The sequence below is a fragment of the Lytechinus variegatus genome, chromosome 8 (genome assembly GCF_018143015.1).
Source record: "Lytechinus variegatus isolate NC3 chromosome 8, Lvar_3.0, whole genome shotgun sequence".
In the NCBI taxonomy this organism is placed as follows: Eukaryota; Metazoa; Echinodermata; class Echinoidea; order Temnopleuroida; family Toxopneustidae; genus Lytechinus; species Lytechinus variegatus.
In genome coordinates, this window is record NC_054747.1 from 23,625,560 (window position 1) to 23,637,504 (window position 11,945).

The window sequence follows — 11,945 nt, forward strand, 5'->3', positions numbered from 1 at the left end:
CGCGGTCGAGTCAAAGAGAGCGGCAAGAAAAGCGACCCTCGGCAAAGTTTCCATAATTTTCATCTTCTGTTTTGTTTGTTTGTTTCTCATCATCTGGCTGAATGAATGAATGATTGTAAAAGCTTTAAGAACAGTATGAATTGCTTTAACCTTTATAGCTCTCCTAAATAAGGTCAGGTTATTGATGTACAAAGTGTTCTACAATAATGAAGAAAATAAGAGACAGTTATAAATATATACATTGAAAATACTTGTTTTAGTTTGAAACAAGTTAAGAATAAAAAAAAGATACAAATCAAAAGAGCTTTGTTAAAGATGTAATCAAAACCTGATGCATTTTTAACACAGAAAACTGAAGACCCGTTCTCAGTTTCAAATTATTAGTGACATTCCAATGGTATCCCACTTACTTTTGATGTGTATTTATTTCACTATAGGAAATTTCTACTTTTTCTCTTCTTTTTTTGGCAGATAAGACAGTGAAAATATCTCCCTTTCAAAATGACAGGTGTGAATTATAACGATAATCATAATAATTGCAAAGGGTCCTTTTTCCCCAATATTTGAGTAAAATTTCTAGATTTTGCTATCAAAGGTGAAAAATAAAGAAAAATATGAAAATTGTTAGTTGAGGATACCATACTTTAGAGTTTATCTCTGAAGGGGATAAAATGAAATAAAAACATGAAGACTGTTAGTTGAGGATACCATACTTTTCAAGTTTACCTCTAAAGGGGGTAAGATGTCAAAAAAATATGAAGACTGTTCGTTGAGGATACCATACTTTTAGAGTTTATCTCTGTTTAGATCAAGCCCTAGGAAAGGGGTTAAAATCTAGTCATCATGGATAAAATACATAGAGGGTATATCAGCACTCAAGAGGGTATGGTTCCACAGGGGTCATTATTTTCCCCTTACATATTTTAGATTCTCGATACATCAAAGTAAAACAGAGCTAAAATGTCGTAACCCTCCAGTGACTTCAAAATTAGAGGTGAAGTAACATATTGCTCGTCAGCCTTTTAAACCACTCTAGATGCATCAGTCATAAAAAGCAAGGAACTCCGGAAAGGGGGGTGGACTGTTATACCATAATCACCAGACAACTGAATAAGTTACCCTTTCTTTACATGCAAATGGCAAAACTTCAGTTTTTGATAACTTATCCATAATAAACCACTATTTGTGGCTAATCATGAAGGGGGGCTATATTGTTAAACCATACTCACCAGAAAACTAAAATAAGTTGAGCCTTTTATGGTTAAGTCGCTAAACATAGTTGGACTTCAGTTTAAAACCACTTATACATGATCTACCACTATTTGAATTTGATTTAATCTATTTGGCAACATTAAAATTGAAAATCAAAATCATATAGTTATCAAATTGTACAAAATAATGAGCCAGGGCCTCTAAAAAAAGCAATGTATGCTTGTGGATGAGACCCCATACGTATTACACACATTTGACACAACGTTGAATCCTTAACAACTCACAACTACTAGTTAGAGGTACAACAAATGCAAGAAATGATTTTTGTTTTGATTTTAAAAGCAGATTGACCTTACAAAATACAGATGTCAGAACAATTATCATTTTAATTGAATTGCAGACCAGAGAGTCGAATGAAAGAATTTCTTCTTGCATTCCAGGCCTGTGAGTATTACGTTTCAAATAAATTATTGATTTGAAACTGAGAGGGCATGATTCATTGAAAGGGAAATCTGAACTCCACAAATATTTTCACTGAAAGGAGGGATTAATAAATAATCTCTAGAACATGAAGTCTATCAATTTCTACAATGTCAAGACTAAGCAAATATGAATAGGTGATAAAACGTAGGTTTACAGGTAAACAGAAGTGGGGGAAACATGAACTTGGCGCACAAATATTTTCAATGAAAGCGGGTATCAATAAATAATCTATATAAAATGAATTCTCTCCAAGTTTTACAATCCTTAGACTAAACTTTTTTCATTGTTGGCAGTACATAGGTTTACACTAAACAGAAGTGGGGGAAATATGAACTCCACAAATATTTTCTTTGAAAAGAGGGATTGATAAATAATATCTAGAACACAAATTCTATCTAAGATCTACAGGGCCTATAAACTTATGAAATTGTTGGCAGTACATAGGTTTACACTGAACAGAAGTGGGGGAAATCTGAACTCCACAAATATTTTCACTGAAAAGAGGGATTGATAAATAATCTCCGGAACATGAAGTCTAAAGAGTTCTACAATACTGAGACTACAATATTACAAACTTGTGATAGTACAAGTAGGTTTATAAATAAACAAAAATGGGGGAAGAGATTATAACACCCCCCCTCAAAAAAAAGGGTTGAACTAACATATGAGCATGACTCAATAAAACGCAGCAATATATAAGTTTGAAAGATGCTCATTCAAATGATTATGCACGCAGCTTCGTGCTCTTTCTGATATTTTATATCCACATCGATAATGCGATTTTCCAGAAGTAAAAACGATTTAGTCGAACGCTGCGTCACTTTAGGCGATAACAAGGCATGATTTGTAGTAGAACTATCATTAGGAAGTTGAAGATGTAAAGTGTTTTAACAGGTATTCTTGCTTCAAGTCAACTGGCTAATGTAAGGAGTAAGAAAGGTGCAATTATGACCTTATATGGTCTGGAACGAGTGTTGATGACAGTTTCATGGATATAGTGATTTTCCACTCTTTTATTATTGCCTAATCTTAGCTTGGAACACAACAAGATTACTAGGTGTTGACATGAAATTATGCGTTTAAAATATGTAATCTTTTGCAGATAAAACATGGCTTCATTTACTAAAACGTTATAAAAGAGATGAACAGTGAAAGTTTGAGTAATGCTTAAAGGGGTAGTCATTATGAAGTATGTCAGTATCTGTGACCATCCATTCATTCATCCATCCATCCATCTATCCATCCATCCATCCATCCATCCATCCATCCATGTATTCATACATCCATACTGCATGCATAAATCCCCTTTCACAATTGGTGATGCGCTTAAGCCTAGGTCACATAGCCCGGCCGGTGTCCGGCATCGGTGGAGCTCGGTGGATTTTTGAGGTGTCGCCGAGCTCCCCTCATCGGTGGCATAGCTCGGTGACGTGACCGGGCTCCGTCCGGAAATCTACAGGCGACCGACCAAACACCGGCCGATGACCGTCCGGAGTCTGTCTCAAAAGTGGAGATTTTTTTCGGCCGATGTGGCAGCAACTACCGGCAGATGTCCGGCCGATAGTCGGCCGGACATCGGGGGGGTATACGGCCGGTACCCGAGCAGGTTAAAGGACACCGTGCGATCACGGCCGGGTTGTTAACGGGCTTCGAACACTGCCCGGCCGATGTTCGGCCGGTGTACCTCGGACTTGGGGGGCCGATGGTCAGCTATTCCATACCTGTATATATATGTCCACCCTACCTGGAATGGTCAGTTCATCACTATGGCTGCACCGAGAAGACTACGAATGGCGTTGTTAGAACACGAGCTAGCTCAGGCGAGGTTCCAGTACAACTTGGTCCTGGCAGCACTGCTCGAAAGAGCCGAGAGGGAGCGACAGAGGGCCGGCAGAAGAATAAGACGTTGGTGGGTGCGCGAGTGGATCCTACGCAGACCTCGTTTCGGCCAGTATGAGACGCTCATGAGGGAACTCGAGGCCGAGCACGCTGCCGACTTCAAATCCTACCTCCGCATGGTGCCACAGATGTTCTATGAGTTGCTTGACCGAGTTGGCCCCCGCATTGCCAAGACCACAACGTAAGTTTACACTTTATGAACCTACTGTCAAATTGTGCTGAAATGTCTTCCATCCATATTTATTCTAGTTTGATTTTATTCATATTTCACCCTCTTCTGTTGCAGGCATCGAACCCCCTTGGATCCTGGGCTGAAGCTGGCGATCACTTTGAGGTTCTTGGCGACCGGAAGCAGCTATCATGATCTGGCGTTCGCGTTTCGTGTCCCACACAACACCATCTCTCTGTTCGTCCCCGAGGTCTGTCAGGCCATCTACGACGAATACGAGGACGAGATGTGGGCCACTCCCCAGACAGAAGATGAGTGGCGCCCGGTAGCCGAGGGATTCGGAGACAGATGGAACTTTCCCCACTGTTGTGGCGCGATCGATGGGAAACATGTCGCCATCAAGAAGCCCCCAAAGAGCGGCTCACTTTACTACAACTACAAAGGCTTCTTTTCCATCGTCATGCTTGCAGTGGTAAACTCTGACTACAAGTTCATCTGGGCGGATGTGGGGTCACCAGGGTCGTATTCCGACGCCGGCATCTTTAACCGGTCGCGACTGGAGCCAGGTCTGCGTGAGGGAACGATCGGACTACCCCAGCCGGATCCCCTACCAAATGACGACCAGGACACACCCTACTACTTGGTCGGAGACGACGCCTTCCCCCTACGGCCATACATGATGAAGCCTTACCCTCATCGGCACCTGAAACGGGACGAGCGGATCTACAACTACCGGTGTTCCAGGGCACGCCGTGTGGTTGAAAACGCGTTTGGTATATTCGCCAATCGCTTCAGATGTCTGCTAACAACCCTGGGATTGAGACCGTCGAAAGTTACCAAGATCGTCAAGGCCTGCATGACCCTTCACAACCTCATGAGGACTCGTTACCCCAACCTTCAGAATGCTGACCTCGACCGGGAAGATGAGCAGGGTCAGATCATCGCGGGTGCATGGCGAGACCAAGCCGTGCTCGAAGATGTGCAAGCAGCAGGGCACGGGCCAAGATTGACCCGACCAGGCAAAGAACTGCGCGCATACCTCAAGAATTACTTTTGCAGTCCTGCCGGGAGTGTGCCATGGCAAGATGTGGCAATAAACCAGCAGTAACTTGTGTCTAATATTGTTACAGTATACCGGATGCAGCCACAGACATTCCATTATTCTTCTCAGGACTTAACGCATTTTTGATGTGTTATACTTTCCATTATTCAGTATGTTGTTTGCAAATAAATCTGTTATTGGGTAATCTTAAAACATTGCCTTTGCTCTTTTTAATTTGAACACTAGTAATAAATGCCAAAAGAAATCAAACCTGTTTGAAAGAATAAATCAATATTAAAATACACCAGTATGAATAAGATGAGATGTGTGTAAATAATACAACAGCAACACATTCATTGTGATTGAATTATTTTTAATCAAAGAATAATCGTCATTGTATCTTTTCTTTCACCTTTAAAAACTAACCTTTCATAAAGAAAAACACTTGTATCAACCAATATGATTAGCTTTGTAATTTTGTAATAGGCTTCAAATGATTGCCCATTAATATGTTTTCACCTTTTAAAAAGTATGTGTTTTTTCATAATGAGGAAGGATCTCCATTGTTTACATATCAGATAAAGTCTTACGAAATATTAATTTTTACTTGAGTACTGTTTAACTTTTGATCTATGCAACTTTGTTAAAATTAACCAATTTTTATGGTGTGTTCTATAAAACCTTCTAAATGACATTTTCTTTCCTTCTAAATTAACTTTGTTTTACCTTTTGAGTTCTCAGTTTATTGCTCTAAGATGTTAAAAAGATAAAAACAATAAAGACAACGACAGAACTTTAGTTTTCATACCTTGGATGTTACCACATACACAATAAATATGGCAATAAACATAAACTGGCACGGGACACCGGCCGATACTCGGTCGTACACCGGCCGATGCGTATTCCGATGTGGTAAGGATGGGGCTGCGATGAGGGAGCTCGGTGAGAGCCCGTCGAATTTTTAACTCCGAAGTTAAATTTCGCCGAGCTGCCACCGATGCGGTTTTTAGCCCCAAACGCCGGCCGGTGACCACGGGAGTCCGGCCGGTGTCCGGCTAAAATCGCATCGCTGGCTCATCGGAACCTCATCGGCCGGGCTATGTGACCTAGGCATTAGATACAACTGATTCTGTGCAACATAAAGTACACTGTGACCAAATGATTGCAAACAATCGCACAAGCAATGTGAAAGCCCCTTAGGCAAACACTTGTAGAAACACGTTTCAGTATTCTATAATATATTTGCAAGTGCTCTAAAATATTCACATAATACTGGATTGAATCGGAACATGTAGGCCTATGTTTGGTTTAGGAAAATGATTTAAAATGTTCTATAGATTTTTAGCAATAATGTGTACATTTACCCTGTAAAAGGCAGCAAGGCTATAAAGCTGTGGCAATAATATCTCAGTCTTATACCCTTTTCATAAACCTATCCTCCAATTAGCCGCCTAAGAGTAATGCGGATAATTCAATAAAAATTGCGTTCATAAACTCCGAAAATAAGCCGCATTATTTTTACGAGCGCCTGTCCTGAAAAAGGCGGATAATCGCCATGACAACTGGACACGCCCCCTCCGATGCGGTTGTGTTGGAAAAGGGTGACCTTGTGACCGCACCATGGCAATTATCCGCATTATTTGGAAATGCGTTCATAAACTCAAAATCTTGTCCCGATGCTGCTATTATGCGGATAATAGCAGCATCAGAGTAATGCGGATAACTCTTGTCCTCCTCCAATTTTACGACCAAATTATGCTGCTATTAGCCGCCTAATTCATTTTAATGGGGTTTATGAAAGGGGTATTAGGAGCACATTTAGGCATTATATCATAATGCATGAAATATGCGCTACCCACAAGAACTTGTAGTATTATTATTATCAATTTTACACATCTTTTAGTTTATCTCATATTTTTTCCCCGGCAGACATACATGTATTCTATTGACACATGAAGTATATTCTTACCCAATAGAGTGTAAAAGCCTCATCATGTAATATAAATAATTATAAAAGATATACAGCACTTATTATACTTCGTTTTTAAGTGCTTTACATTGTAATTACTATTCCGCCAGTCATCAGACACTGGCATGCCCGCACACAATGTATGCACTTCTCCACTCCCTGGGAAGCATTCCAACAAGAGTTCCAAGACTCCATTGCCAGGCATACTACATAGGCTTATGTGAAGGCAGAATGAAATGTGTCAGATTACATAACTACAAGGTGCCCTATAATTGGATAATGAGAACATGGACTGAATAAATGTACTAAAAAGCTCTACGAACATCTGTCATATCTGGTGGACATCTACACTGGGATAAGATATTTGAGTGCAGCCTTTACAATTCTTTATTTAATAATAACAGAATGAAAATATCAATACAGACCTGTGACTTCTCATTGCATTAACTTTGCACTTTTTTCCATTCAAAGCCGATATCAGCAGTGTTTAATTGATCAGTACATTTTTCAATTATCGTTTATCACATACCGTTGGTTAATCTAATTTTGGAGATGTTAATTAAAACAGAGTAATTATCTCATTAGGCCACAGACTGGAGTCCATATGCTACATTAGGTTGGAATGTATCATTAGCAGATTAGAAAGGGGTTAGAGGGGTATAGGTATAATGCACTCTCAGTAATTTCTTAACCAACCCATATCAGTTGGTCAAAATATGAACCTATGAATTGTTGGTTAAAACAATAATTTGCATGCAAAGTACATCAGATTGATTTTTTAACCAACAGTTGGTTCACAGTACAGTTTACAATAAGACCCTTACAGTTGTTTAAACAGACCATTCAAGTGTTTAAAACTTTAAACAACAAAGTTTAATATTTGATATTTAATTCTCAATAATTTAAGCATGGTTGTTTGAACTTTTAAATTACCACTGTAAGGCTCATATACAGTGTTGTATGAAATTTTAAACACATGTTTAATGTGTAAGTTCATTTCTAGTCAACTTTAGGGGTTGGTTAAAAAAGCAGGGAGTTGAAAAAAAGCTTCTGAAAGTCCATATAAAAGTTTCAAAGCAAAGAGAAAGAATGAAAATGGAGAAAAATGGAGGGAAAAGGGGACCCCAAAATGTAAAGAACATTATTCTGCATTACTCATCTCTTTAAAATGTGGTAGTATTAAGACTGCCTATTGGACAAGATAATAAAACAAGCCTTTCTTATCAGGTACATTATGCTGGGTTATTATGTAAGAAATGGGTATACTTTGGCATACCTTCAGCATATCAGTTTCTCATCAAGGGTTTCATTTTATTTTATTTCTAAATAACCAGACCACCTATTAAGAGCCTAAAGAAAAACACAATTCAGATAAAAAAAACATGTTCCAAGTTCTATCATTCTTATTCCAAATGGACCCTATTCAGAATTCAGTCCATCAACTTCTTATCATGCTTATTTATCAGGGTAAGGTAAGTACAGTCTAGATCAATGCTTGAGATCAATAAAAGCTCTAGTTATATAAAACCCACTCAACGATGAACTACATCTATCATCTCTATACACTAATATCATTAATATGCCTAAAGGATTTTGTCTTCTTTGTCTCAAGTAAAACACTACAAAAAAACATGTTTATTTCTGTATTTTTTTAAGTTTCATACACAATTTCAAAGCAAAGATGAAGAAAATTATCAAATCACTTGGAACATTAGCTCCACCTTCCCTATGAAAGATAAATCAATAAGAAACAATTGGATAAAACTCTAGAAAGTTCTTTGTTTTGGAAGAGCCTGTCAAAAAAAGAAAGGGAGCAACAAATTGATTGACCCACTTAAGAAATATCAAGTGTCACCCCCAGCCCCCTATGCATGACCCCCTAAGGAAAAAAGAAAGGCACCCCTTCCCTGCCCCTTCACCCCCTGATAGCCTGGACTCTGATCTCAAATATCATACATGTCCCCAAGACAGACCTATATACATTTGCATGTCCTTAACATTTGCGTTAAAGCTCTAAAAAATTGCAGAAAATACAAATAAATGATGTGGCATAAGATGGTGACACACTTCGACCCCCAGCTTTGACCTCTAGGCTTTTCAATATCAGTTCAAATGTTGCTAATTACCTGAGGAGAAAACTGAAATGCTCATCGAGCCTAGTCAATTAAGCCTCCTGAATTGCTTTCATTCTCTATTAAATCATTGTACTTTTTTTAGGCAACTTTGGGGGCAGGTGGCATAACACCTCTTTTCTATGGGATTTTCACTGTAACAAAGAGCCGGTCAAAGAAAATAGTTTAATCCCCATTTTTCACTCTTTGTGATACCAAGCACTTAGTCCAGTTTCGGGCCATGATGAATAAATATGAGTGACCTTATGATTGTGAGTGGTTTATATTAACACACAATGGTGGAAGTGGTAGATATTGACACATTTCCATTCAACAAGAGGGGAGAGAGATTTCTGCTGTCAGAATTCATAAGGTGTCCATATTTGGATTGGTGTTATCAAGGAGGTACAGACACTCAATCAGGAGAGGAGAGAAGGGGGTGAGAAGGGTTTAGAGGGGGAAGAGAGAGAGAGAGAGGGGGTGCGCGAGATGGGGTGAAAGGGGTTGAGAAGGGGAAGAAAAAGAGGGGAAAGAGAGGGTGAGAGGGAAAGAGAGTGGGAAAAAAGGGGGCGAGAGGGGGAAATAGGTGGAGAGAAGGGAAGAGAAAAAGAAAGTGGAGGAAAGAGAAGAGGAGAAGCTTAGGAGAAGGAGCAGGGGAGAGTGAGAGGACGATCAAGTGACTGAAGGGGGGGGGGGGTACCACAAAAGTTAGATGCTCAAAATAAGCTTTCCATGTGTAGCTTAATAATCAGGGGCCCCGGGTTCATAAAACTTGGTATAATAACAAACAGTTAAAAGCTACTGAAATCATTCAATCTGAATCGCTGATAGTACATTTGTTGTAGAAATCGTGCAATTGTCATTATTATAACAAGTCTTTATGATGGGGACCTTGTACTATTTGAGCCGATAACTCGGCACGACAAGACTTTCATATATCCTACTGAGTCAAAAACAAAGATTTGTCTGTTACGGTTCTACCACAGGAATGGTTGCTAACACATTACATCTCACAATTACAGAAATGAAATCATAATGGAAAGAATGGCTGTACTCAAATGAACATGCTAAAAAGAACACCTAATTCGCCGTTTTTCAAAGAAATTCTTATTTATCCAGCCAAAGTATTTGTTTTCATCCGAGAACTTTTCAAAATAGGTGTCTACTCCGGGATTTACAGGAAAAAAAAGTTACAAAAACACGTTTGGTGTCGTGTCAATAATGGAGGGTTTTGTGGGGAACGGAATCGGAGGAAAACACCCACTTTTGAGGAATGTGAAAAGGAAGCGGTGACATGCTTAAATCAAATTAGGCTTTGGACTTGACACTACAAAGAAATCCATGTCACAGAAATGTAGTCTCGTCGGAAGTATAAGGGTCCTTGTGCATCATCTGAGAACACACCTTCGGTTTGAATCAGTTTTGTTGGAAATGTTGAATTTTTAAAAATCTTTGTTTAGCTATCATGTCTTAACAAAACAACACTTTAAGGGTTAAAAATTTTCTGCACAATTTGTAAGTTATCGTGGACCATCAGGAACGTCATAAGTGACAGACATGATGAACCATGTTATATCAATACCATGTTTACACAGTGACACGGCTCGAGGGTTCGACACGCGAGCCGTGCTCAACACGGCAATTTTATGCTGTGTAAACGCGATCAGTGTGATCCGCGAGCCGTGTCGAACACAGCTTTTTTGATCCGCCAAAATCGTAGGTTTCAACCCGCGAGCCGAGTCAGACTCGGCAATTTTTTTGTGTGTAAACAGAAAGCCGTGTCGAACTCTCTTGACCAGGTCACTGCGCGCGCTTTCACTTTTGGCATTGTTGTTCGCACGGACAAGATTCGATTCCAGCGGTGAATTTCCGCGTTTAATTTGCGAAGTCATAATTCTACTTCCGTTCGAGATCCGCGAGCCGTGTTGAACTCGCCTTTTTATATGTACGTATAAACGCGATCTCTGATCCCTTCTTCGCAGTGTTCAACCCGACTCGCGGATTCAACACCCGAGCCGAGTCAATGTGTAAACATGGTATTACTCTGATAAAATCAATCAATGGGTAATTTCAAGTTCGGTGTTGGGTCAATTTTTACACAATTATAACACCAAACATAAAATGAAGATGGTCCCGAAAGTCACTCAATAGTTGTCGAGATATCACTAATGTCATCTGGATCAGTTTTACAAACTCTGAATAAGTTTTGGAGCTAGGGGAAGCAATCCAGATTCAACACCAACACCGGACTTGAAATCACCCATTGTTTAGCTTTATAGCTTATCTCACACTTTGCAGTGAAGGAAAGTATCCTAAAATATATCACATTTTGATCATTCATATAAACATTGTATTTGCACCTGAAGTACAGATAATGAATATTAAGTCTGGATATTAATAGGAAGATGTGTAGCAAAAATGGAGTTTATTTTTTACACCTTTAAATACAAGGTTTAACAGCCCATCAACACAACAACGGATAGGTTAGAAAAGGTAATTTTTTCCAATATTACTATTCATTCAAACAACGATATCAAATGCCATGTTAGGCAGAGCTCAGATTTTAAAGTAAAGCAAACTATCTCTCTCATTCATAAATTTTACAAACATGAACACATGGGTAAGTACCATTCATTTTACTTACCTATAAGGACGATTATAAAGGAAATGCCAAATTGATGTTGAACAGTACATGAAAAGAGAAAGAGCAAAGAAAAACAGGTTAATTCGAAGGAAAACTATTTCAGAAACATGAAATGATGGTGAAAAAATCATAAGAATTAAGAAGGAATTTGCATAATTTTCAACAAAACCAAACACCTTAAAGTCCAGTTGGTACAGATATTCAACTATGACTTCATGGAAAATTGGATGATTCAATTGTAGAAAAAACTACACAACAACATATGGTTATAACAGTTAATGCAGTTTACTTACTTTTGTTTTCTGTTTAATTCAGGGTTTCAGTGTTTGAGACAGAGAAGAATTATATTGATGAAAGAATTCTCTCAGAAGATGAGCATTATCAGAGAGGGGCAATTTCCCATGAAACATTTTATA

General features: G+C 38.9%; 1 protein-coding gene across 1 annotated transcript; it reads left to right on the top strand.

Annotated features, from left to right (window-relative positions):
- The first annotated feature begins 3,329 nt into the window (after positions 1–3,329).
- Positions 3,330–5,919, top strand: LOC121420197 (putative nuclease HARBI1). The gene is made up of 2 exons (XM_041614747.1): positions 3,330–3,775; positions 3,881–5,919. The coding sequence occupies exons 1-2, from the start codon at positions 3,363–3,365 to the stop codon at positions 4,869–4,871; spliced, it is 1,404 nt and encodes a 467-aa protein (XP_041470681.1). The 5' UTR covers positions 3,330–3,362; the 3' UTR covers positions 4,872–5,919.
- The last annotated feature ends 6,026 nt before the right edge of the window (positions 5,920–11,945 follow it).

What these genes read in the sequence shown, in the direction of transcription:
- LOC121420197 (XM_041614747.1), top strand. Translation starts at nt 3,363, where the DNA reads ATGTTCGGCCGGTGTACCTCGGACTTGGGGGGCCGATGGTCAGCTATT. An exon ending in CGCATTGCCAAGACCACAAC is followed by an intron (nt 3,776 to 3,880) that starts GTAAGTTTACAC and finishes CTTCTGTTGCAG; the next exon opens with GCATCGAACCCCCTTGGATC.